Genomic DNA, 27,481 nt, shown 5'->3' on the forward strand with positions numbered 1-27,481 from the left:
TTCTTTTATCGTTCCTGTTTTCCTTTAAAAACTTTTCTTTGTACTGCTTTTGTGTAAAAGCAAAATTTTGCTTTACAACCAGCATACTAGGTAAACTAGTTAAAATGTTCTACTTTAGTGATCTACAGTGTATTAAAACTTTGCAGGTTTCGGTGAGCATACTAAATTAATCCTCGATCTGAGTGCTAGCCTTAGTTTATAATGCTGTAAACTTCTAACGCTTTTCAAGAACGAGATGTTTCTGCACGTTTCCATTCCATTTATCTTTTATAAAATTCTTGAAAATCGTTAGCAAATATACCTTCTTCAGTAGGTTGGAAAAAAAGAGCCAAAGAAACACACCCCTGACGAGACTTGAACCCGCAATCTTCGGCTTAGGAGGCCGACGCGTTATCCATTACGGAGGGGCACGTAAGGGTTTGCGGTGATGCGGTTTTGCGTTATTTTTGGTGCGGTTTTACGGAAATCTTCATTTTAAACTGCGGTATTGCGGTTTTATAGGACTAAGCGGTTTGCGGTTTTCATAAATTTTGGATCGCGATAATCGGTGAAAAAAGAGAGTGCAGCCGTCTGCGCTTTCCAGTTATGACAATTATTACTCGGATCCTGACGCTTTCGATGACTTTTAATCTCTTGTTTATGTTTTGCAAGGGACCATTGTTGTGCAAGCAAGCTTTGCTGTTTGTCATTTCCGCTTTTTCCAGTTAATAATTGGTATGAATAGCAATTTATCCAATGATACGTCGACTTGTTGACTTTCCGGGCTGGGAATCTTTCGCTCAGATTTCCTACATTATTTTCCGTGGCCTCGTGCGGGACAATGTCCGCCGAGCAAGAAGAAGTGGTTTATGAGGATGGTCGGGAAGAGGCGATGTTACTTAAAGGAGAGATTGGAAGCTCGGCGACGTTTCTTCTGGGAGCAAGAACTCGCTTCGGGAGAGTTATAACGCTTCAACAATCGTTTGCTTTACTGAACACTTCATGAGGCTGACTACGTTGTCTTCGGGTTATTCAAAATTTTTCTTGGAAAGATTTTAAATGAAGTTTAAGGTTGATTAAATAAATCTTTTTTAGTAGCTCGGAAATATATCTTCTATAGTAGCTCGGAAAAAAAAGAACCAAAAAATACACCTCCGACGGGACTCGAACCCGCAATCTTCGGCTTAGGAGGCCGACGCGTTATCCATTACGCTACAGAGGCTGTTGCTGATAATGACCGATAATTAAAGAGTATTAATTTAGGTTGTATTCTATTGAGATCAATCGTTCCTGGTTGGTTGAGTCAGTTGGGTTTTTCGTGTTCTAATGGGTAAAAACCGTTTTCGGTTGGTTTGGATCAACCTTTTCAACCGTCCTCAAACCAGGTGGAAACGGCCGAAAGAGCATTTGCGTGATTATGCCGTGTGATTGTAGCTCTCGTAAGGACTGTTCCCAAGAGTTACCGCGATTCAACCAAAAATAGTTCAAAACGGTAGATCCCAGGACATGACCTTAGTTATACCTTGCAGGTTTCAACGAGCATTAATTTCTCGAGTTACAAATGATAATCTACATATTGTTTTTTTGTTGTTGTTGTTGTTGTTGTTTTTTTTTTTTTCAAAATGCTCCTTATTTTTTTTTTTTTTTGAGGTATTAATTATACAAACCTTCTTCAATAGGATGGAAAAAAAGAAGCAAAAGGAGCACCTCCGACGGGACTCGAACCCGCAATCTTCGGCTTAGGAGGCCGACGCGTTATCCATTACGTTACAGAGGCCGGTGTTGATAGTACTTAGCAATTAAAACGTAATTTTTTAGTGATCTACATGCAGTGCATTGGAAACTTTGCAGGTTTCGGTTAGCATGCTAAATTAATCCTCGATTTGAGTGCTATCCTTAGTTCATAATGTTGTAAACTTCCAGTGCTTTTCAAATTTGTACGCGATGTTTCTCCACGTTTCCATTCCATTTAGCTTTTTTAAGATACTTGAAAATCGCTATCAAATATATCTTCTTCAGTAGGTTGGAAAAAAAAACAAAAAAGCACACCTCCGACGGGACTCGAACCCGCAATCTTCGGCTTAGGAGGCCGACGCGTTATCCATTACGCTACAGAGGCTAATGCTGATAACGATCGGTATTAAAAAGTATTAATTTAGGTTGTATTCTATGGGATCAATCGTTTCTGGTTGGTTGGGTTAGTTGGGTTTTTCGTGTTCTAATGAATAAAAACCGTTTTCGGTTGGCGTGGTTGACCAACCTTTTCAACCGTCCTAAAGCAGGTTGAAACGGTTGAAAAACGATTTGCGTGATTATGTCTCGTGATTGTAGCTCGCGTAAGGACTGTTCCCAAGAGTTACCGCGATTCAACCGAAAACAGTTCAAAACGGTAGATCCCAGGACATGACCTTAGTGATACCTTGCAGGTTTCAGCGAGCATTAATTTCTCGAGTTACAAATTCTAATCTACATAATTTTTTTCTTTATATTTTTTCACATTTTTGTTATTCTATTAATTAAGGTATCAAGCAGAGATACCTTCTTGAATAGGACGGAAAAAAAAAGAAGCAAAAAATACACCTCCGACGGGACTCGAACCCGCAATCTTCGGCTTAGGAGGCCGACGCGTTATCCATTACGCTACAGAGGCTGATGTTGTTATGTTAAATGAATTAAAAAGTACCACTTTAGCGATCTGTTGGAATCCTGGCAGGTTTCGACGAGCATTATTTTCTCGGGTCATAAATTCTCGTCCCCTCATTGGTTTTTTTCAGATGTTTGGTATTCAGTTGAGACAGCACCGGCCATGTAAACCGTTAGCTGGTATAAGCCTGTTTAATTTGCACAAAGACTACATTTCTTTATGAGTTCTCGTCTTTCGTTATTGTCCAGGTAAGTCCATTCACGGAAGTGATTATGAAAAATGGGTCAGTTCTGCCTCGCTGATGGGTTAGTGTAATTTGTGTGTAATTTGAGCTCAGCTCAAATTACACTGACGGAGGTGACTCGATCACTTGATGACATCAGTTATGGTGCACCAGAAAAAGGAGACAATTTTCCAATACATTCTAGCAGGTCATACCAGTCAAGCTTGCCTTCTATAAATTTAAGATATATATATACACCTCATCCGATGGTTTAACATATAATACGCGCTGATATTTGCGAGTTGCGCAGTATTTTGGGGCGGGGAAAAATACGAGCAATCAGAACAATATCCCACGCGTATTTCATGCTAAACCATCGAATAAGGTATTTATTATTTCACTATTATGTCATTTTCTAATATTTCGGCGTCTAGTTTTCGAAGCTAATCCTGCATCATCCGAAAGTAGTTGTACCGACCGTATAAGGCGCGTTCAAGAAACAAAACAAAATTCGACTGTACAATGCTATGCGGGTTCGTACTTTAAATTTGCGCTTGTAGCATAGAAAGGTCCAATATTTTCTAAACTGTCCCGGATGATCCCTTGCGAACACTCTTAAACATTTTCTTGGAGTTTCATGGATTACATTTCTGAAAGAACTTGCTTCCACGGAACGCATTCTTTTTCTTTATGTTCCAATTCTATTTTCAGTACTGTCAACACCTCGGGCGGATATTCCCCCAGAACAAGAAACCATCTGACGTGTCACTTTTTGTAAACCCACTTTACTTCAAACACAGTTAGATCTTTCTAAATTACTTTCTCCTATGCACGAGGTCCATGCAAGAATTCATCTTATGGTCAGCGCAAGTCACAGGAATTTACTTTCTTGAAACAATTTTTTCTAGTTTCTGGCAAATTTATATCTGTTCCTTTTTTTCCAGCAGAAATGTCTCAACTTCTACTTCCCAGCAAAATTCTTGACAAAATTTTCCAGCCAGCCTACTAATTACTCCAATCATTCTAGCAGATTTACACGTTGTCGTCATTTGACTATAACTACCAGAATTCCTTTCGTTTTTTCTGTGATATTTTAATTTTGAATTCCCAGCGGGGCTTAAATAACAATTGCCCTAATTAGCATAAGAAACAAAAAAGTGGAGGATTGTGGTAGTTGTAGTCGAATGACGCCATCATGCGATTCGCCTATTGGCCCAAAGTGCATATACTTGGAAACGTGGTTCCAGGGTCATATCTACATCTCAGTGCCGAGTAGGCCTGGGAACCGATCCGTTGACTGCCGCTGGAAGTGCTGCTTGGCGTGAACTAATATTCACATTTCCTCCATTATTTATAAGCTCCCTTTTTTTTAGTATTATGAACAACTGTTAATCAATGGTTGGCTGTACGTCTTAATCATAGAACGTCCAGAAAAGAAAGCTCCAGTAACGGACACAGAAATACCCACAACAAACACAACCAAATCCACTGCAATATTGCACCATGGCATGTCATGCGAGTAGATCTTCAGATGAAACAAGGCCGGTAATACAAACTCCAGGCTGATACCAGCTATACTGCCTACAAAGGCTAATAAATAAGTGTACGCTGGGAAAGAGGCCGCGAAAATGACACTTGTAGATATTAACGACAAACGAAGTAAAATAACAGACGGTTTCAAGATGGATTTACCAAAATCCTGTGGTAAGCAAGGAAGGTTAGATTTTTCTATGATGTCAAAAATGGTGAACATTGGTAGCGTGTAGGAGGTGAAAGATAACACCGCCGCCATTACATTCACAGCTCGGCGGAATGAACCTTCCGGTAAATTGTTTGTTATGACTTCAGCTGTGTTGGGTTGAAACGAAATGTAAGCAACAATTCCGATGATGACGTTAAGTAATGTCATTATTCCATACGAGAAATTCATCAGCAAATCAAATTTGTCCTTATGGCGCATGCTGCCTTCGATGAGGGGCACAAAAGGTTGTGATAGATAGCTTGCTACAAGGATTCCTAGAGCAGATGGGTATGTACTGGCGTCAAAATGTTCCAAGGAACTAAGCTCCCATTTGTGAAACTGGGAAAAGCTGTAGGCGATCACTGTTATGAAAATAACTTTTGCTGATAACACTGTCAAGATGCTTGTCCATGCAACTTGTGACAGGTTTTTGAGAAAAATGTTTGGAACAAAAAGAACGCCTCCTATTAGTGTCCAAAGCCAGCAAGAAGCGGCGACATGTGGGAAAGACTTAGCGATTAATCTTCCGACTAATAACGGGTAAACTGAGGCAACGAAAAGCAACTCCAAGAACTGAGTGCAGAGGACAAGATGGCCGCCGATTTCCGGAAGGAAAGCGTTGCCAACATCTGCATACGAATTGCGGACCCGCTTTCGTTTCCCGCTCTGTGGGTCTGTTTCATAAAGACACCGGACGATAGTTTTTCCAGTGTAGTTAGAAGCCACAGCAACTAGTAATAGAGTCAGTATAGCTAAGTAGCCGCCATTTCTGACAGCGTAAGGGATGACCAAAATTGGTAATCCTTGAATTGTGTTGCATATGTTCCAAAAGGTCGCAAATGTGGAAGCAAGTTTATCTTCAGGTGCAGAAAGTTCCTTTTTGGTTTCTGGTGAGCTGCAAATGTCCGTTCCTTTCTCCACGTTTGCCTCTTCTTCGCAGGATTCGCTCATTCTTTCCTCGTCTTCCTTGAATTATCACCGCACACAGCTGAATAGAGAACCTGCGGCTTGCTCAATGAACACGTGTAGCGGCGAGAAGATGTAGTTGTAAGTTGGATTTGTGAGTTTAGCTCAATTCCTGGCTTATCAGCAAGGAACTTTGTTTCCTCTGGTGATTGTTGACTTTGAGCTGAATAAACACATTCAATCGTGCGACTGTAACAAAATACCACAATGATAGATGTTGATAGCAGACGTTCACCGTTAGTTCTGAGTGATGTCGTGTTCTCTTTTATGTACACTAACACATCATATATCGCAGAGAAACTTCTAAAACAGTAAGATTGCTTTATGGAATAATCGTTTGTTTATAAAAAAAATTCTTTGTTTGTCTTCAATGATCACCCGACGCAATGAATTAGATAAACAACTTGAGCTCTCCTGTGAACCTGAACTGTGACGTGTAGGCGTAGAATCACTCTTTCTCATCCACGCTCCAAGAGCCGGTAGAAATCCTTGACTTCAAGTTCAGTCGACAGAGAAAGAATTTTTTCACCCGGGTTCAATCGGTAGCTAGACATACGTGGTTCAAAGCACTTGTACTAAAACCGGAACAGGTTATTTAAATGATTTAATGAAAAAACAACAGGTGGTCGCGACTTGGATCATTTGTTCCAAATTCGATCAGTTACAGGAAGTATGAACAGTTTTTGGGTAATAGACCACTGGCCAATGGCTTGCAGACTCGGAACGTTTTGAAACTTGAAGCTTATCACTAAGGAGTTCACGAAGGCACACCTTAGAGTAAACAAAGTTATCAGCCTCATAACTGTCACAAAGCTAATGCAGTGATGCGTTAGTGGAGCACATGCGATGAGACGCTGTTGTTGAAGAGTCAGTCGAATACGTATATATAACATTTGCAAGTTCCTACTCGTCAAAATAAGATAATTGAAAAGTTTTCTTTCGCAGTAAATTTTGAAGAGCCCTGCATTCCTGTAAGGACTGATCCCAGATGCGAAAGGAAAGAAGTTGTCTTTACAAAACATAATTAGTAGAGACAATGACTGACTAGCTAGGAAGTTTCTTTCGCTGGGTGTGCTTGTGAAGAACAGTTGCACAGCTTCAGTTTTCTTTCAGTGCAAATGTGAGAGCTTCTGTGGCAGACGCACAAAAGAAATGTAGTAGTCAGTTTACGTGCACTTCTTCGCTCGCACCAGTGCCACCGAATCATTCAAGTATGAAAACGTCTGGTATTCTTCCTACAAATCCAAGTCCAACCAGAGAAATGATTGTAAACATCACGGTCCCATCTTTCCTTCCTTGCAAGCTCGTCAAATAATAACAAAAGTTCTTTCATACCTTGAATGAAATTTTCAATAGCAAGGTGTGGCTTCGTGTGAAAGATGAACGTTGACAAGGTGGTAAGGTAACTTTTCAATTTTTCGCTCCAACATCCTATCTAGTTCGCTAGCTTGTATAATTGTCTTCGTAGGGTTTAAAAAAAGTCCAGAAGTAAAATTTTATTCGTAACCGTAACTCTACGGTTCTGATGGCGTGTGACATATCCATTCCATGAGCGCGTCACTTAGCTTTCCCGTTTTGATCTGTGAATCTTAACGACAGGAAAGAGTTTGCATGCAGTTCGTTTGATAATCTGCAAGAAAGTATTTCAAAGTGTCGTGTGAAATTCATCGTGTATTTTTCGAGTTTTTATTTCAGTAAACCGTGATTGCTGATATCTTCTCCAAGGTTGAAAAATACTGAAAATGCAATATCTTGTTCATGAAATAGTGCACGCAAAAATAGCAGGTACCACATATTATTCTCCGATGTGATTGGTTAAAAGTTCAAACAGTTCAGCTTATCACGTGCGACGCCAAGCAGGGAAAAAACACCGAATCACCTGTCCCTGTTCTGTGTGGGAGAGAGATAAAGAAGTTGTTTTACGGGTTTGTTTTGTTTGTCGTAAGTCGACGCACCTAGCGTTGGGTGGTCGACCTTGGAAAAGAGGAATCTTATATCCTATTTTGGGGTTTTACCACCCAACGAGCTAACCAGCGGAGACATGTTTCGGAAAATGACTTGTATTTTAAAGTCTGCTGCACGAAAATTCTCAAGAGAAAGTTGGCTTAGTTGCGTCGCTTTGCCACTATGATACTTCCTGCGACAACGACCCAAGAGGACACGTCTATACAAGATGTCTCTCTGTTATAGAATTAAGCGCTTCTGGTCAATTATATTCAATGGATTCTGGGTTGAAAGAGGACAGAGGAATTCTTGCACAGGCGCGACAACAGATAATGCCATCAGTGAGAGACAAATTGAACTGAAAGGTGTTAGAAGAGAAATTCTGGGCGCGGAGCGAAGTAGCAATGATGCAGTAACAGGTTGTCACCTTACGTCTCGCGGAATACAATTTTCTAGTCAAGAAGAAATGGATGGTTTTGACTCTAAGATGGGCGAAATGCAAACGATATTTCTAAAGGAACTTTCGGAAATAAAACGACAGCACGAGCGACTCAAAGTCGGTCGAGTTATCCTCAGAAGACGAGTGTCAGAATTGGAACAAATTCTGCAAACAGATATCACAAGTTTTGCAAGCACCGATATAAGGTCTTTTATGGAGGATTCGTCTTTATCTAGTGAAGAGCTTCAACTTTTGGCAGAGATGGAGGAGATATTGGAAAAGCTTGAAAAGGAGCAAGAAGAGCTTCTTTCGCTCGAAAAATATTTAGAAATTGAGTTGCGTGAGAGAACGTATTATCCGGAACCTATTATGCCTCGCCACAGGAAAGTGGAAGACGAATTCTCGAAACAGATGAAAAAAGATGGTGGTTTGAAGTACGAAAGCTTGGATAAAACTGTTCAGTTTATAAGTTATCGTTCCCTTCCACCGCCCCTGTCATTAGATGAACTCTTAGAGCTCACTGATAGATGAGACTACAAGAACCTTCATTGCTTGCCTCCTCGAGTCGATCGATTCACAGACCGGAAATAAGCCCTTATGGCAGGTGTTAGCATACATGCCTTAACAGGTTACTTTGTCGGTCGTTAGTCGTTGTTGTGTTTAATTAGCGAGAAATCTTTTGGGATTGCTCTCCCAAACTGAAATGAGGGTTCCCGAAACTGCTTCGCTAAACAGTGAACGAAACCTTAGCGACGATAAGTAACTGTCAGAAATATACTTCAGGAGCACCACTGGCACAGGATTACACTTGGAGTAGATTATACGACATAAACTAAGAAGATCTAAAAACAGCTCCAGTTGGTTGGTGCATGTGATAAACCTATTAGCTATTCCCTGGCTATCAGTCGTTTTATTGACTGACGAACAAAATATTTTTTATTGATAAGAGGGATATACTATGAAAGCTCCAATCATAAATGGTTAAAGCCTTAAGGCTTTATTAATCCGGGCTCTAACTCTCGAATGAGTGGTTTGTACGTCTTGCCGGGGAAGTGAATAAGTTGAAATAGTTCAGGTGAAACCAGTATTATTAATTCAATTTAGCTAATTAGAGGAAAATAATAAAAGTTAGATATTCCTTTTTGAGATATATTCGTTGTTCTTTGTCCGAAAGTACCTATCTTCAGACCCAGTTTCCTGTGTCCTTGTCTTTTCGAATCTCTTTTGGCGTCTTGGTTTGCCAACCTATTCAGGCTAACCGTAATGATGATAAATGGATAAAATCAATTTAAAAAACATAACAAAACTAAGCAAAAATAAACAAACTTTAATTCGTCTGCACTTTTAAAAGATAAAGTACCGACCTTGTGTTCAAAAAGAAACTGGCTCATGTGTCGAATTTTGATAAAAACATCAATGGTGATTCATGAAAGTTAAATTTCAAATTTAACATTCATAGAATGAGAATAATACACCATTTTAGATTCCATAATGCTTTTTAAAACATTTCTTTGCTAGTTTTCAAATTGCCAATTGATCTGGCGGTGAATATCAATCAGTGCTGAGATTTGAACTGCGGTATATGCCGCCTGAGGCGCTATCACTTTGCTTTTGGTAGCTAAAAGGAGAGCGCTTATTGGAGAGAGCGCACTCAATACGACCGGGGCGCTTGTTTCTCTTTAAACCTATGCATCTGAATGTGGTGCAACACGTAAATGGAAAACAACAGATACTTTAGCTTAAAACTGTAACAGGAAAGGGCGCTGATTGAAACGGGCGGCGCGCTTATTAAACTGAAACGGCACTCAATGGCACTAACTAAAGACGGCGGAGCAACAGAATGAAAATGTGAGAATTTTCATAGATGAATGTAAGTAGTATTTTCATTTACTTCAATAGGGTTCTGTAAAACCAAATAGTATCGTAAAACCATCCCGCTTCTCAAATTTATTTAAATGATTTAGATATTTAAATTTCCATCATGACCTTTGCCTGAGCGTTGGTGGTATAGTGGTTAGCATAGCTGCCTTCCAAGCAGTTGACCCGGGTTCGATTCCCGGCCAACGCAAAAGCAATTTTCTTTTTTCCGTTTCTTTTTATTTGAACATCATTCTCATTGCATTGATTGGTCTTCTTATGAAGAGATACGATCAAGGAACGGGTAAATATGAAGCACAACTTTTTTTACATATAAACTTAATTAACTTTGAACAGAAGTTTTTATTGCTTTCTTCTGAATGGAATTGAATCTTTAGTTTTCCACTCTCTCTCGTTACCTTTACTATATTTTCTCGTCCTTTTTTTAGCTTTCTCCTGGCCTTCTCGCAATTCGTCAGCTTGTTGTGAGACTGAAGCAGATTTAACGAGATGTAGTGAAAATTGTTAAAAAATAATAATAATAAAATAGAAGGGCACATTAGACATCTCAAGCAATATTTGTTTGGGTCAAACGAGGTTTAAGGGAAAAAAAAGGAAATGATTTGATATCACAGATATTTAGGAAAATAATTCATCGCTGCGAGCAGGATTCGAACCTGCGCGGGAAGATCCCATTGGATTTCGAGTCCAACGCCTTAACCACTCGGCCATCGCAGCAACACGTGATTCATCAAGGTGAATTTTTCTTACTTAAATCATGGTTTAAATTATTGCGTAATATCTTGTGGTCAGCGGTTGACAAGCTGGCCATCCAACATGGCGGCGATCGTGGGGACGATCGCGGCTTATACGGCTCATACAGGAATTGTACTACATTAAAATGTACTCCGGTTAGCCTAAATACAACCTTGGTGAGCCTAAACAGCATTCCAGTTTCTGTAAAAGTGATCAATTTTGGTCCCTGAGATGTTTTGAAAGAAGGCAAAAGCGATGCTAAAATTGTTCCGGGATTTGTGATGTTGTGTTGGTGAGTACGCTTGTTACTTTGTCGTGCTACCACTTGAAGGACTTCACTGTTCTTTGATTATGCTTAGATAGATATATTTGCATGCTGTACGAGTAGAACTGTCCTTTTTGTTCGTGCAAATTTCTTTTTACTGTCAACAATCTCCTCTGTGTCTAGCCTCCCAGGCAGATGCTCTTACGGCTCCTCACGCATTCCTTCCCCTAACAACATCTGTGTGGGAGGCTACTCTGTGTCAAAAGTTACGCGAAAATGTAATCAGTTCACTTGGGAATTCTAAGTTGGTTCCAAATTTGAGGACATACCGGTAGTGAACATCCTGTGTTAGCATACTTCTCAGGCCTGGACCCAATCAAGTCATTCAGGAAAGGACCAAGCTTAGCTACAAATTTCAAACACAGGATTTCGTGAGAGTGGATATCATTTTTAAAGTTGTGAAATTTGCTTTCAAATCGTTAATACTGTACATTTTACTTGCATTACATGCAGTAACTGTTGTATCAAAATATTGTCTTATTACCGTGAAACTCGGAAAAATGTGAAAAACCAGAAATGTTTATGGAATATTATTGTGTCGCAAAGAACATGTGAATTAAGCATGAGAAAACTAAACCCTAAACAGCAACGGTAATTAGTTGTGCTTTTTTCTTGTTTGTCTTGAACTTTATTGTGATTGGTTCTGTAGACAATTAACCTTTCAGAATCAAGTCAGTGTTGACAGTTTTCTGAGTTTCACAGTAAAAAAGAATCAATTATATAAATTTTAAATCCACTGTCCAAATTCCTGAGTCCATACATTTCCTTCTTTTATTACAAGGCAACCATTTATAGTACAATCTGGGTATCACTCTGGTCCTGGGATCATTTGCGGTACAACTTGGGGATCATTTGTGGTCCAGGGATCATTTTCGGCTCTGTGCAGATATAAACACAATCAGGGACCATGTCGGCCTTGGGGGAGAGGATGGGGTGGGGAGGCCTTGGCAATCAATCAATCAATATAGCTTTAGGCCTTGCTCTTTTTCACAGTGAAAAATAGGTAGGAAAAGCAAAGCATAGTATAATATAACAAGCATTAATCAAAGATTATAAGAGTTCTGGTGCCTTCACTTAATGGCATGAATGATTTTATTTTAACTCCTGTGTGTTGTTCAAGTCAATATTTTTACATTAGCAACCAAAGTTTTACAGATACATACAACATAATGACAAAGTCCAGTGTTTTCTTGTGGATTTGATTTCCTTGTCTCATGATTAACTAACAGAGGTCCCCTTTATAAACTATGATTTGTTGATATGTTGTGTGACAGTAACAGTATTGGTAGACTTGCAAGTTTTATAATAGAACTAAATTTTTACCTTTGCCCCCAATCTCAGTTCATGCTGAACATTTTCACTTTCACAGGTTATGTTTAAGCATTAAGGCTAATATTTTGTAAAAGTACGCGTATAATGTTTTTACATGTAGTATTCTAAGCTAGAAGCCTGAGTATTAGCTAACAGAGGTCATGTGTACTAAAGGCATCTACAGTCGAGTGTCAATTGTTAATTGTATATAAGGACTCAGCTAGCTAGCGTGGGTTGTTGTTGTCAGCAGAGACCGACTGGAGAAGCTATACCAAGAGAATCGTAGAGAGCTATTGAGGAACTTCATAAGTCAAATGGATCAAGACTAAATTTCTTCAGAGTCATCAACGTTTAGTGTGGGCTTACATTATTGGTGAGTAGTTTTAGTAGTGGGCTCAAGTTATTTTAATGATAGATGGCATTGTTTAAAAGGCGGTCTTTTGTAACGAGGATTTCACTAGGTCTCGTTAAATAAATAAGTTGGGTTTGTAGAAGAGTTTTGCAGTGTATCTTTTCTGTTGCTTCAAGTGATACCATAACACTGAGCTCCTTATTACACAACCTGCAAAAAAGATAATGGTCCTGTAGGTATTAAAAGAGCTGGTTTTATGTAAAAAGGAGAAAAGCCCAGGAGATTTTTCCAAGATAGGAAACCTTAGCAAGCTGCAAGAGTCTTGCATTTTGAGTGTTAGTTAGTGTTCGTGAAATTTTGCTATTAGTTGTTGAGATTTCACCCCAACACTTTACACTTGTGGCTACTGTGCTTTGTGTCTGTATGAGCATAGGGACGCGAGGCTTTATTTTATGAATAGCTTTCTTCTGCTTACCAAGAAGGGTTATAAGTCCTTTATTTTCTCCTCTCTAGGCTCTTTCGTGGCATTTAATTTTTTCTTGTCATCTTTATTTATTTCACATGCTGTACTTTCTCGTTTAATATCTTCTTCAGTGAGCTCTCTACTTCTGCCATGTTTTTCATTATTGGTATCACGGCAGTCTATGCGGCCGTGTGTTCATAGACAGGTCGTACGATCCATAGCCACTTGATATCTCCATCATTCAAGTTTGCTTGGTGTCGCTTAGTTACCATCTGGGACTGAATAGTTTAATAAACACCTCATCTTACATCAGTTTATAGAGTTAAACTGTACATTTAGTGAATTATTAATAACCTGTCTGATGATTTTTGAAAATGATTTGTGCGCATGCTTCCTTTTCTAAAGCGGAACGACCTTTTCAAACAAGTAGCACTGGGGACAAGACTGAATTATTTTTCGGTTAACTATCATTAATCTGAAGATAAATAACAAACGTTTGAAAAAAATGCATTCAACTTCTGGGTCTCTATGACTTAATTGATACTGTAAAAATGCCGGGCGGGGTTGGTAAGAATCCACGAGCTATGCTATTTTTTTTTTTCCAAAAGTTCATACGTATCATGAAATGGTCTGAGAAATGAAAACGCTTAATTTTCTGTCAAAGCGGAGAGTTTTTTTTATCAACTGTGGGTTCATTCCCCAGTTGAGGAACGATGTTCAACTTACCTGCTATCAGTAGTTCGTATAGTGTGATCGTCCAGGTGAGGGTAGTTCTGAAAAGAACTGTTGTTGGTGACTGACGTTTCGACAACCTGAGCTGAAGTCATCTTCAGAGTCAAGTGAATAGTGTTTTTCAGTCGATGATGTTATAAGTCTGGTCCGTTGGAAGTGATTGGTGTTTAACCATGATGGTAATGGCTGAAAGACTCTTGTAAAGTTTGTCAGCAGTCACTGGTCGGTTTTGATCCGCCTATTGCTAGTCAAATTGGTCGGTTTTAGGCCCGTCTATTGTTGTCAAATTAGGTCGGCCTGTTAGAAGTCCGTTTGTCGATTTCGTTTCCGTCGTGGATAAGTCGCTTATCACTTTCAAATTGTTTTTTTTTTTGTTTTGTTTGTTTTTTTTTTGTAATTTTTATTGCAGTCAGATAATGAGTTACTTGTGTCAGAAATGCAAAAAAAAAAAGGAAGGAAAAAAATGGGGGTCACCGACTCCGTTTCAGAGATAAAGCGTGTGGAAAACTATCTGATTTTGAAAAATCGGCGCACGTAATTCAGCATTTGTCTACAGGGGTTTATAGTTAAAGATATCGAAGGTGAGTCATCGGAGGCAAACGATCTTAGTCATATTTTGTAGAAGTGTGTCTGTTGCTTAAATGATTCCAAATGTTACCAACGTTTTCACAAAGCTTAACCTTTCGAGAGGCATTTGAAACCGTCGCACAGATAAACGAAGAGCTAAAAAGAACGGAATTCGATGGTGCATTTTGCAAAGAAATCAAACTTGTAGTCGATAGATTTTCTTCATTTTTTCGCTAAACGTAGAAAATCGGTAGAGAAAATGACCCTTCAAAAGAAAAATAGGGGTCACCGAATGTCCAAGATCGTTAAACCGAAGCAAAGCTATAGCAACGGCCATCTGCCCTATCATTGTTCATTTTGAAAGTGAAGAATGATCATCGCAGTAAATTTTCCAATTTAAGCAATTGGAAAGAAGAAGCCTGAAAAAATTAGGGCTTCAACGGGATTCGAACCCCTGACCTCCGCGATACCGGTGCTGCGATGCTCTACCAACTGAGCTATGAAGCCACACATTGGGAGCGAGGTCAATTTATTGAGTTCTTCATATCAGGCTTCTTCTTTCCAATTGCTTAAATTGGAAAATTAACTGCGATGATCATTCTTCACTTTCATCTACAACCGCAGTTCATATATGAATTATTTCATATAAACTTCACATTGTTCATTTTATTACTTAGCGCGCGCGCTCATGCATGACGTGACGTGTGAATTTACGTGCGCAATAAGGATGCGCAGAAACAATTAGCGCGAACGGCCCGCGCGAACGTCCCTAGGTGACCGTAATCTCGTACCCAGATCTCACTCTGTTTGACGCTGACCCTTTCGCCTGGCCGTGGGAGATCTGGGTTCGAGATTAAGGTGGCTGAACGCAGTTTTCGCGCGCGCTCTTGCTAATGCTATTCAGCAAGCGCACAAGGATTGCAAAAAACAAACATGGCGTCAATACAGCGGTCATTTTACTTGCTCAATGCCCACGCTATCTGTATTATTTTTCTTCATAGTTGAACACAGTGTATTGATGGTTTTAGTCTTTTATTACAGAGGTATGTTGCTTGACAATTTCAACATCTTGTCCTCCGATCGAGGCACGCAGGATTTTCCCCGAACTTCCGCTGGTATCATATCGGCGTGAGCGAAACCTCGGTGATATCCTCGCACACTCCGCTGATGCCTCGCCGTCTCCCACTGATGCCGGTTCATTGCCCTGCCGACTGCCGCAATGCCAGGTGTGCAAGCACATAACTTCTCAAACTCTTTTACAAGGCCCGAAGAGCGCACATAACATCCGTGACCACTTCACCTGTCACTCTGAGAATGTTGTGTATTTCATTTGTTGTCGTCGCTGCAATTGTCTATACATCGGTGAGACTGGAAGGCGACTACGGGGACGTTTCAGCGAGCAACTCCGCAGCATTCGAAACCGATCGCGTGGGTTTCCCGTAGCTGAACATTTCAATTCCGCCTCCCACTCTCTGGATGACATCGTGGTCTGTAGCTTGAAACAGTGCTCTGGTAGTAGCATCAGCCGCAAGCAGATTGAAATGAAATTAATCTTCAAGCTGGGCACCCTTCGACTGAACGGACTGAGCATTAACTTCAATTTCTTGTGACTGTGATTCTAGCGCGTATTACACATACGCACGCTAAAACAATGGTTTTCATATGCGGCAGCACGCCTTTGTCTACTTTGTACTTCCTACACGCGCGCTGTCCGTGCGTGCGTACGCGTACAGTTTTTTGTATGGCGTCGCTCAATCATACCACTCATTCGTGCCCTCACGGGTGGAGGGCACGAGATTTTTAATCTTACAAACTTTGTCTCAAGTTGAAGCGGCCTGCTGTAGCCAGCAAAAGCAGCAACAGAGAAAAAGGTTACGGTGGAGTTTTCTTACCTCTGTACGAGTGTGGTAAGTTAATTACGTACAGCGATGAGCGAAGATCGATTGACCAGCAGTCGTGTGAGACAAAGTTTCTAAGATCAAAAATCTCGTGCCCTCCACCCGTGAGGTGATAATTGACCACGTTCCCAGTCTCGGCCGAGCGGTGACGACAGCAAACTGATCAACTTAGCGTCGTCAAGCATCAATTTCCTATTGCAAGTTTTTGGCCAGCTAACACGGTTAGAACTGAATGCGTGATTCATTGGATTGCAGAGAGAGAAACTACAGGCCTTACTTTGTGAGTTCAGCAAGAAATATTGTGAGTAAATGCTCTTTTTGTGTGCAAATTTGACTCGCTTCCGAAGAGTGTTTTGTCGTCAAACTGGCCGAAGTTTTCTACTTTGTCTCTTATTATAACACCGTAGGATAAATAAATCAAAATTCTCTCAAATTTCGTTTAAACTCTCCAGGATAAGAAAAAATGACACCATTGAATGTTCAAGAGTCTTTATTCGGTAAATTACCCATACATTGAACGAATTTAATGTTAACTCCTGATCTCCATACAAACTCTTATATTTCAGCCACAGTTCACCATACAAACTCTTATATTACGCTTGGGCTACCTGTGATTCCACCTAATGAAGAAGGGCTAAGCCCGAACCGTTTAGATTACCAGCGAATGTTTGACACTTTTAAGACCCTTTTGAACCTTGTATGTTAGAAAAGGTAACGATGCAAAGAACCCAGCAATTCTCAGCTTTTTCTTTGTTACCAAAAGAACCCAGCGTTAAATGCAGTGCATGCGTAGTAAGTTGAAAAAGTGCGATTGAATGCAAAATAGCATTCTCGGAAGTACGCCCATTTCTCGAGAACCACTCATTAGAATTTCACGAAATTTGGCACGAAAATACTTTAGGAAAGAAGTAACTGGAGTATTGAAAAAAGTTGCAACTTTAACAAAGGAAATTCTAGATATTCCAATGAACATTCAACAAGGGATAATTAAAGATCTCTCTGTTAAATTATTATTAAAATAGTGTTAACTTGTGAACGTGGTTACAAGCTTATTCATGTTGCCATGGTAACGGCACATTGGTCAGCTTAACTATCAGAAAACTGAAGTTTGTGTAGTTTTGGCGACCAAAGAGAGGATCAAGGGTTTTAGAGAAAAAGTTGAATGAAACACAGGTATCAAAACCTGTGTTCAGCCACCTTAACTCGCATCAATTTTGCTGTACGCATTTCTACTAGGGTCGTGCGCGTTTTCTGGCTCTAGTACGGCTCTCATACGGGACCTTCTTTCTTATTGTTTTCCAAGGAAATTGCGTGCGGGGCCTTACGGGTCATATGTTTAACATGCTTGTTTTATCCCAAGAGGGCACGGCAACGAATGCTGCAATCCGATTGGTTCTTAGCTCGGTCCGGATTTTCCCATCTCTGACCACGGTCATGGTAACTACGGGAAACGGCGCGGTGAAATTGTCGTGTTGGTCAATTTTCCTGAGTGAACCGGCGGTAATCGTCAACCTTTGCCCTTTTTACACTTCCATCGATGATTAATCAACGCGAGTTTATCTCTATTCACTTTTAAGTGGCAAGGAGAGTCACTAAGTAAATTCAATTGAATGTTTTGAAGGTGTAAGAGTTTGGTTGGTTGTTTGTAGCTCGGCGTTGTAATGGCGCGTAATCCTGCATTTCTCTCGCCTTACAATTCTAAGCAAAAAAAAAGGCAATTGCAGTCGAGTTTACCTCTTTGATCGTTGCTGTATTTAAGAGAATTGCTGTGGAATACACGTGACAAATTTCCTCGCTTTCTGCTTCTCAATTTACGGTAGAAAAGTCTGATTTCGGTTAATTCGCAACGACTGATAGAAATTGTTTTTGTAGTACAACTTCAAACTTTGCACGAAATTTCACACCGTAAAATCAATTTTGGAGAACTGGTGAACTAGATGCAACTAACATAAAAAAGTTTGAAATAAATCTGTTCTTTAATACATCTTTCTTTCTCTAGTATCTGAGTTACTCGCCCGTTCGTTCGTTAGATTTTTTACGATGGTTTGTAGACGGCACGTAAGCCAAGTTGCGTAAACAAACCCACTTGTAAGCCAATTTACCCCAGGAAAAAATAAATATGCTATTTGCCGGCTTAGGGTCGGTCCGTTAAGTGAAAAACTGTGACCTCGGGCTTGAAAATGCTGCCCTGGGCCTCGGGCAGCATTTTCAAGACCTCGGTCAGAGTTTTTCACTATACGGACCTCCCAGCCGGCAAATAACATATTTATTTTCACAAGTGAGAAGATCACCATTGCGATGGTTACATAATCCCTTAAAAAGTACTTAGATGTGTTGCTGTATGGTCGAAACATCATGTGTTCATCCTCGGAAATCTTCGGTTATCTTCGGAAATCTTTGGAAATCTTCGGAAAGTGTTCGGAAATCTTTGGAAAATCGCCCAAAAAAGTCGTCATTAGTATGTTTATATAATAAAATAATACATGGCTGCTTGTAGATATGGAATTTCTCTTCTCGTGGTCAACTTTATATCTCACTCGTGAAGTATCAAGTTGAACGCTCGAAGAGAAATTCCATATCTACGCGCACCCATGTATTATCCTCTATGTTGTCTGTATAAAGCGTAGACGAAGTGTTATTTTCATTTTGATTTTGGAAAGTGTGAAACAATTTGTTTCTGTGGTGTTTAGAGTTTTAACCGGTAATCTTTCTCATTTAAGGTATCATGGTATTGAGGTGGTCCGATAGTGTTTGGAAATCGTGCTTTTACGCGAGCGCTCCCACCAATCTATACATTTCCTAAAAGCTAAATTACCGTTTTCTGATTGGCTACGCTACTCACTATTTATTCTGTGATAGATAGTAGCGTAGCAGAGTGCCCTTGGTAACAAAATGACGGCCACTTTTTTGCGTTTTCGAGCTGTCTGTGAAGAGGATTTCGATAAAGTTTTGAATGACTAGTAGATTTATACTAAAACAATTAGATTATTTGCTCTCGATTTCTATGCGTGATAGTTGACTCGGGCTGCGCCCTCGTCAACTATCACGCGATAGAAATCTCGAGGTCATAATCTAATTGTTTATTAGTGTAAATCTGCTAGCGTTCTATCAGGAACACTGCTCTCTGATTGGCTACGCTACTCACTATCTATTCTTTGATAGATAGTGAGTAGCGTAGCAGTGTGCGCTTGTTAACAAAATGACGGCCGTTTCTTCACATTTTTGAAGTGTCTGTGAAGAGAAACTAGATAGAGTTTTGCAAGACTAGTAGATTTATACTAAAACAATTAAATTATTCGCTCTCGATTTCTATGCGTGATAGTTGACGAGGGCGACAGAAATTTCGAGCTCTTAATCTAATTGTTAGTTTAAAAGAATACAATCATCGACAATGATATGTTTGAAATTTTCAAAAAAGTTCATGTCACAGTGAGATTGAAAGAAATAACCAGGAACACTGTTTTGCTTGAACTGGTTCGCTTTCTCGCATGAATTATTTGAGCGGCGTGATTAACTGATCGCAAATGTTTACTCACACATTACCCTAAAACCCAGATGTGGTTTGGGTTTTTTTGTACACCCTCCGAAAGGTTGTTGTTTTCAATGCGGTTGTTTCGTCCGACACCGTTTTTCGAAGAAGGTATCCTAGAACATAGCTGCCGATTTTCAGCTAATTCCGTCGGAAGACGCGCGTAAACGAACCAAAATTGCTCATACTTATATGCAGTTTTATTTTATCGAAAAAAGACGAAAAACCTTATTACGAGATAGGTATGAGTAGGTGTTAAAAATCCCGTCATGTTGCAAGATTTGATGACGCATTTACAGACTATGGGTCAGGCTACAACAGCAATGGCTTATGACAACTTGAAAAACACGTCTACAATAGCTTGTTCTTCGTTCTTCGTCGTCTTCGTCGGGACCGGTTTCGTTAAACTCCTTTAACCATTCTTCTTGGTTAAAATGCGACCCACGGTCGCTCAATGCCAACGTTCTTGCGCGTTCGATGCTGAACGGGTTGATCTCCACAAATTTTCGTCTTTTCAGGTTCTTGGAAGACGAAAATGGGCGTTTTTGTTCTGACATTACAAAAAAAAAAAAAACAGCAACGAAAGCTAACTTGCGTTGAAACGGAGTTGAACCAGACCGAGAACAGTTTGCGTGCACGTCTACTTTGTTCAAATGAAATATCACACCGCAATAGGCCATTTGCGAATTACCTCCAGCCTCTTTCTCAAAGCGAGTCTTGGTGCCCATTCTTTCATACGAAAATGAGATTTCATTCACATGCAAATTAAACTCATTTTCATATGAATGGTTGTGCACCAGGCCTCGCTTTGATAGAGAGGCTTAAGGCAACTCGGATCTTGGCTATTCGCATTACACTTGACAACTGGTGATGAATCTTTAAAATAGGTGGTGTCAAAAACTTGTGAACGCGCAGTAAGGGGTAATGGAATTCAAAAATTGTTTTTTCTCTTTATCTTGAAACGTCAAAAGCTTTTTTCCCATTCTTTTGCTAAAAAAAAAACATCATCTCAGTTTTCTCAGTTCGAGCGGCAAAGAACAGTTTTCGTTAAATTCACCTACCATGATACCTTAAATTAAAAACAGAGGATTTTATAAAGGTGGCTTAGGAAGATGACGTTTATTTGAATACATAAATCATTTTTTGCACCACGAAACTTAATATGTTTTGCTGTAGAGGATCGCTCTTAAAGACTTGTTATTTTGTTGACTTTGGCTTTTCACTCCAATATTCACTCGATGGCCATAACCTGGATCGAAGGCTTCGTTTTCCACATCCGTCGAGGCATGTTCCGTAGAGGTCTGTGCAGTCCCCACATTTAGAAAAATCAGTGCACTGAGAATTACATTGTTGATAATTCCTGAAACACTCGTCATCACATACACTTTGTGTTGAAGATATGTGAAGAGTTGCCGCTAAACAAATGATGACCAGTAGAGAGAACGCATTCTTCATCTGAAATGAAGAACATATCCTCATTAACAAGGGCAAAAAATCCTTTCCTGCTAATGGCCTCTCTCTTCCCTCTAATCAATTTTGGTTTAGTTTTGTTTTTAAAATTTCCAATAGGCCACCGTTAATCCGGTCACCAACGGACCACAAAATTCTGGTCGTATTAACGGGGTGGCCGTATTACAGGGGCTATTTAAATAAGAAAATGACTGACTGAGCTTTTTTTCAGGCCAGAATAAATTGGCCGTAATAAAATTAACGGGGTGGTCGTAAGGCGGTGTTCCACTGTATCAACTGAACATGTTAACATGTCTCCGAGGCTTTGAAGACAGACGTCTATATTTGGTGTTGTTTTCTTTGTATTCAAGTCTCTTTTGGGAATTGAGGGACAAAAGAAACTTGAAACCCGAGAGCCTCGGAGCTATATTAGAATATTGGTACATCGAACGTAACCTATTGACGTTGAAGGTCTGAGTAGTTCCCTCGACTCCGGTTCAAGCGGTCTTGGCCGAGGTAATTTTAAGTGGTATTAACACGTGTAACACTCGTACCAATGCGAGTTCATACCAGTATGACCACTACACGTGATGTTTACATGAACGAACCTACGTCCAACGTGGGATGAAGTGACCCCGCCATCTTGGCCTGGATGACGAAAACTGTACATACGGCGCCCGTTCTAGTCTAACATAAAACTGGTTTCATACCGAAAGCTGGTTTCATAGCTGTATGAAAGTTATACCGGTATCTTGTAAGCAGCTCCTAACTTTGTCCACCCAGGACTTACGTTGTACAAAAGTTGGATAACGATATCCAACGGATAACACGCTATGAACATCCGTGGTATCCATTGAAGAGTAATTTATCCGTTCGATAGCGTTGAACAGCTGGGGCAAGGTTTTTATATGAGAATAAACGAATTAGATGCTAGGGTAAACAATTAACTCTGCGTTAGACCAGCATCCGGCCCTTTAAGGGGCGTAGAATAACCCTCGTGTAATCGGAATCGCGAATACTTCCGTTTTCCGAGCAGAATTTTGAGCCGAATAGGCGATGCAGGAGGTTAAATAGGAAATTTACGCCGGAGCAGAATTAAGCCAAACCTAACCAAAAAAGACCGAAAGCAAAACGATGTTACGTTTCATATCATATAGATAAATTTTTGTTATATTAAAAATAAAGCAAAACGATAACTGTAGTCATGATACCTTAATGTTTTGCTGGAAAAACTTAAGGCTGGTTTTCACTAGCGACGGAATCGTAGTCGGAATCGTAGTCGGAGTCGTAAGAGAGCTTACGACCTAGTGAAAATCGAAAATCGGAGTCATAAGCAGAGTCATAAGCATGACGGAATCGGAGTCGGAAGAATCAGAACGTTTCCATTTCTTCCGTTTCCGTTTACGACTCCGTCGCTTATGATCCAGTGAAAACTAGATTGTCGGAGTCGGAAGCGTAAGCAGAAGAACCAACCAATCACAAGGCCCTGAATCAAACATTGTGATTGGTTTATTCTTCCGCTTCTGCTTGCGACTCCGACAATGCAATTTTCACTAGAGCGTAAGCGACGGAGTAATAAGGGAAACCTGTGTTCCGCTTCTGACTCCGTCGATTTGATTTTCACTAGATTGTATCGCTCTATGCTTCTGATTACGACTCCGACTACGACTCCGTCGCTAGTGAGAACCAGCCTTTAAAGAGCAAATTACAAACGTGTAACGAGCCGTTGAAGCTGAACCTAAAACGAGATGCTGCGGACAATCGTGAATTTCACAAAATTCACTTCTCAATTTGTCAGTTGTACTTGATTTCACTAGTGCTAGTTTACTGGACACGATACGCTTCAACTAGAATACTTTCGCGCGTAAATAATGAGAACAAGCCTGGTGAATCTGCTTACTGGATCGCTGGTAGAGTTATAATATATGAACGCAAGGATTTCTTGGCTTTCGAAGAGGCCGTATTTGTCAATTTGAAGCGTTTGGAGTCGTCGGCGTTTGAAATCAAGCAGAGACTTAAATTGTTCCGGACATTTTTGGCAACTTACTTTACATTGCCATGCGCTTATTTTCTGATAGGGAGTTTACGCAACCACGAGGGCGATATTTTAGGTTGTGTCTATTGGCGTTAGAACTATCCTCAGCTTAACGTCATATCATTCTGTTTATTAAAGGTTTTCTTGCGGGAAGGGGGTGGGGGGGGGGGGGATAACGTTGGCCTGGTCATCGCGGTTTGTGTAAACAGCCTTACATCTGCCGTTATGAGTTAGTTATGGCTAGGAAACGACTCTAAAGGGTTGGAAGTGGTACCGCCTTATGCGGCTACTGATGTACGAATCTTTCTGTAAGAATATTGAGGCTGAAAATGATACCCAAAATTAAGAATAACGCTGAGAAAATATCCAAGGCTGAGGTTAATAAAAGAGTTTCCTTTTTTTTTTCAGCCTCGGTGTTAAAAATGTTTAGTTACAATATTTCTTTTTTTGCCTATATTTTATTTATTTACATGTTTGTTTTTTCATTTACTTCAGTTTATCGAAGCAGCACAGTTGAGAGATCATTTATGAACATGTCTAATAATTTTTCAGCCTGGGTGTGACAATAATATAAACAGTCCGAAGCCAGAGAGTACGTCCGACTTAGTTTTTTTTTTTCCTTTTCCGTTATTTTATTTATATTATTTACATGGTTGTTTACTCATTTACTTTAGTTTATCTTTAAGTAATATCTTCTGTTAAATATTAGAATACGCGTGTGTACTCCTTTTTCGTTCACAAGCCTCTACATTTTTTTAAATCCATTTTTAATCTATATGTTGTTTTGTGGTAATAAGGAAACTTTAAAAAAACTTGAAGAGTGTTATGAAGATGCAGCTCTCTGCACAAATAACGGAAAGCTGCGAAGTAATGTATTGGGGCATTTTCGAAGTATCTGTGATAAAGTACAAAACTCTATTTCTTTTGATTTGCTGATAACGAAACTGAGAGTTAAACAGCTTTAGGCTGTCACTGATTCCTGTAAGTAAGCAAGCCACGGCAGTCAATGGTAGAAAAAAAGCATATATATATAAAAGTGTTCGGCTGCTATAAGCTGCAATATAATGCTTTTGACCTGCGTAACCCGGCCGCATTGCTGATCAGTTCGGAAAACGCACCCATCTTTCGTTGCTCACTATGCATTTAAAGGGACGATAAATTAAATGTAATTCGTTAAATGAATAAACAGTTTGAGGTAAACAGGATGATCTTCAGTTGAACAGAAAAACATTCTAATTTTAATAAAAGATATCGCCTGAGAAGGTAATGAAAGACTCATTCAATAACAACTTCGGATCAAACAGCATGATTTTCTAATTTACGTAAACAAATTGTGAGAGTTCCCTTTTACATAACGCTTTATCGAGTTTCATTTGCTATAAATGTGGTAAAAAGGCGGAGGGATGATGCTAGAGCAAAGCTAACTGTGAAAATGGAACGACACGAGTAACTAAACAGGCCGATGTGATCGACCTGTTTAGTTTTTTTTATCACCAAATCAAAAGTAAAAGAGTTTTGTATTTAATCACGAATACTTCGAAAATGCCCAATAGATCTTGGAAATCTTTCAATCATCATTCAATAAATGGGTCCCAAATGAATGAAACCTACGATACAGGCACTGTTGAGGGGAGGGAAAGAGTTCGGCTCTGTTGAGTGCAGCTTCTGTCGGGCATAATCAACAGTAAGCCTGTAGTTTGGCCTGTTTTTTTATCGACGTTTCCCCACGTCCGCGGACTTCGACAGACCAAAGGCTCAACTTTGTGAATTTTCTGCTCGCGTGTTCCAGACCGTTGATTTGAATTAATTTGAATCTTATGTTTTAAATATAAGTTAAAAATTGACGTTACACTATTGAAAAAATCTGTCGATTGCCTTTGTGGTTAAACAAAATGTGAGTCAACTGCGGTTTTCCATGTAGAATTGCAGCTTTCCAAAACAAACTAATAAACTATAACTAATACCAATTTCTGAGAAGTAAGGTTGAAACCATTTTCATGTTTACAAAGTAAAGCATTTAAATTGCGATCAAACATAAACGCGGTGGAAGAACTTAGAGCGTGCAAAACGGTTAATGAAGCCTCCGGCACAAGCTTCGTTGTCATAACCTTTTAATGATAACATAAATTTAGAGATCAAGGCAGATATTTCTTGCTTCACTCTATGTACTTGTTAACAAAACGGCCGACGCCCTCTTAAAGTAAATATCATGGAGTCTTAAAACGCGAATGACCAAAAAGAAAATTCGAGTAATGATTTGTGAATGCAGACACTTCACAAGACTAAGAGGATTTATGTAATAAATCTCTTGGATAAATGCTGCATTGTATTTATTATATAGAAAACAAAGTCGACCTTGACAAACGAAGTGATAAAGAAAAAGAAAAGCCTAAACAATGAAGACACTTTACATCTTCCCGGAGGCGAAAAGATACGTTGGGCTTAGAGTACAGAACATAAAACCTGGTTACTTGAGCTTTTCATTGTAATCTAAACAATTGTGGAACTAATACCCATGTTTTTTCAAATGGGCGAAAAGTGGTGGTGTGAAAATGCTTGAGCTAATTTGAAGGGAGACTTGTGATTTTCGGCATCGCTTTAGAGTAGAAAAATGAGAAAAAACACGGAATAAATGAACCTTCTGCCGGCTTTTGAAAATAGTAAATTGCAAGGAAAAGTGTAAGTTCTGTCATTTGCATAAACTTGATTGCGTAATCAATAAAAACGCAATAGCCGGAGGCTCTGGTAAAACCAGAGACTTCACGTCAACATTTCAAAACAAGAATGGAACACTTCGCGAAAGAGCCAAAGAAATTTGTAATTTGTGATTAGGAAGATTTAAAAAACACGATCAAACAGATCTTTGCTTAAACTGAGGCCTAAATAATCTGCAACCGGATTAAAAAGGCGTGTTAAATTATGTTTGTTTCAGCTTTGAGGGAAAGGTGGTAGGTATATATGCTTTGGGAATTATCCATAGACAAGTCATATTTTTGACTGACGGTCAAGTAAACATCCTTATTTTTGAGATTTTTGCTCTACCTTTACTTACCTTAAAAGATTTGTAATATTGCTGGAGTTCTAGCGCCTGTTAGAAGGAAAAACACGAAACTATCAGTGCAATACAAAGGGATAAATAATCCGTAGAACAGAAACTGAAGGCGAGGTGCTTACAATAGGAGTTGTGCTGTCACGCTTCACTGGTTTTGCGGCGTCTCCAGTCCTGTGTCTGCAAGTTTTATAGAGAATTTTTTATTAAGAGTGGGTTTATAATTGCTCTTTTGAACAAAGGCGCTGAGAAATAATTAATAGGAAAATGACACTCTCCATTCAACAGGCGACTTTTACATACGAAAATGACGGAAATAAAACTGCTTGCGCGCGGATAAGAAACGAACTTAATAGATTTAATAATCACAGAATCCGGTTATCACCACGGAAAATGACATCAGAAGAATGTCGCTTAGAAAGCACACTTCAGCCCAGTCAAATAAACTTTTATGAGAGTTCGCATTTCTTTATTCAAAGATTTGCTATAATTTAATAGAGTTGACACATTTGCGTGATTCATATCTTTTGCGGTAAACGAAATGCTAAATGGTGTGCTGAGCTCTTAGAGATGTCATGCGCGCAGTGGAAGCTCTCGACATAAGTATCGGAAGCGCTGCCGGTCACCTAACGAGCAAGTGGAGTTACAGCGCTTTTTTTAAATAGGAAATACAATATATTTCTTTCTTGTCAAGCCGATAAGTTCATACGGCCATGTAAAACTTTCGCTTTAATTTTTTATTGCAGTCTAACTTGTCGAAATAAGTAAATAGTTTAGTAAAGTAGACTTTTAAAGCCCATTAACTAGGTCCCATGTTGTAGTTTAGAGTGCGCTTACTCATGTGAAGTCAAAGTAAATTAACAATTTACTCGCAGCTTGAAAACTATTTATAGCTTACAAGGAAATTTTACAATTCTTTGTACTTGATTCTCGTAACGTTGGTTTAATTAACGCGGGGGAGAAGTTGAAATTGCACTTGGCTTCCTATAGAAATACCGAGCGTGACTAAATTATTGTCTGTTCGCTTTGTGTCTTCTTGTTTGTACAGTGTGAAAATTGTATCCTATAAATATGTTCATCTTTACATGTTCAATGACATAATCTTTCAAAGCATTTCACCATTATGTCGCGATATATTTACATTATATTTATTATTTCGATTGCTCATAAGCCTCAAGGTTGTGAAAGTGTTTGTTTCGAGATGTGAGCAGAATATCAGAAT

At 39.5% G+C, this 27,481-nt stretch overlaps 2 protein-coding genes, 1 long non-coding RNA gene and 6 other non-coding genes across 9 annotated transcripts; 2 read left to right on the top strand and 7 right to left on the bottom strand.

Annotated features, from left to right (window-relative positions):
* Positions 1-1,128: 1,128 nt before the first annotated feature.
* Positions 1,129-1,201, bottom strand: Trnar-ccu (transfer RNA arginine (anticodon CCU)). Its single transcript has one exon. It is a non-coding gene; the product is annotated as a tRNA-Arg (tRNA).
* Positions 1,202-1,683: 482 nt separating this feature from the next.
* On the bottom strand, positions 1,684-1,756 carry Trnar-ccu (transfer RNA arginine (anticodon CCU)). The gene has a single exon. It is a non-coding gene; the product is annotated as a tRNA-Arg (tRNA).
* Positions 1,757-2,025: 269 nt separating this feature from the next.
* Trnar-ccu (transfer RNA arginine (anticodon CCU)) lies at positions 2,026-2,098 on the bottom strand. Its single transcript has one exon. It is a non-coding gene; the product is annotated as a tRNA-Arg (tRNA).
* Positions 2,099-2,556: 458 nt separating this feature from the next.
* Positions 2,557-2,629, bottom strand: Trnar-ccu (transfer RNA arginine (anticodon CCU)). Its single transcript has one exon. It is a non-coding gene; the product is annotated as a tRNA-Arg (tRNA).
* A 367-nt stretch (positions 2,630-2,996) lies between these two features.
* On the bottom strand, positions 2,997-6,793 carry LOC145497678 (vesicular inhibitory amino acid transporter-like). Its single transcript, XM_081477507.1, has one exon. The coding sequence runs from the start codon at positions 5,536-5,538 to the stop codon at positions 4,222-4,224; it is 1,317 nt and encodes a 438-aa protein (XP_081333633.1). The 5' UTR covers positions 5,539-6,793; the 3' UTR covers positions 2,997-4,221.
* A 31-nt stretch (positions 6,794-6,824) lies between these two features.
* On the top strand, positions 6,825-9,184 carry LOC145497679 (uncharacterized). Its single transcript, XM_081477508.1, has one exon. The coding sequence runs from the start codon at positions 7,727-7,729 to the stop codon at positions 8,465-8,467; it is 741 nt and encodes a 246-aa protein (XP_081333634.1). The 5' UTR covers positions 6,825-7,726; the 3' UTR covers positions 8,468-9,184.
* Positions 9,185-9,932: 748 nt separating this feature from the next.
* On the top strand, positions 9,933-10,004 carry Trnag-ucc (transfer RNA glycine (anticodon UCC)). Its single transcript has one exon. It is a non-coding gene; the product is annotated as a tRNA-Gly (tRNA).
* A 445-nt stretch (positions 10,005-10,449) lies between these two features.
* Trnas-cga (transfer RNA serine (anticodon CGA)) lies at positions 10,450-10,531 on the bottom strand. Its single transcript has one exon. It is a non-coding gene; the product is annotated as a tRNA-Ser (tRNA).
* Positions 10,532-17,246: 6,715 nt separating this feature from the next.
* On the bottom strand, positions 17,247-27,096 carry LOC145496771 (uncharacterized). The gene is made up of 4 exons (XR_014050595.1): positions 26,385-27,096; positions 26,263-26,298; positions 18,049-21,181; positions 17,247-17,996 (listed from the first exon to the last, which is right to left on the bottom strand). It is a non-coding gene; the product is annotated as an uncharacterized LOC145496771 (long non-coding RNA).
* Positions 27,097-27,481: the final 385 nt, after the last annotated feature.

Source organism: Orbicella franksi, chromosome 9 (assembly GCF_964199315.1).
Source record: "Orbicella franksi chromosome 9, jaOrbFran1.1, whole genome shotgun sequence".
NCBI classification, from domain to species: domain Eukaryota; kingdom Metazoa; phylum Cnidaria; class Anthozoa; order Scleractinia; family Merulinidae; genus Orbicella; species Orbicella franksi.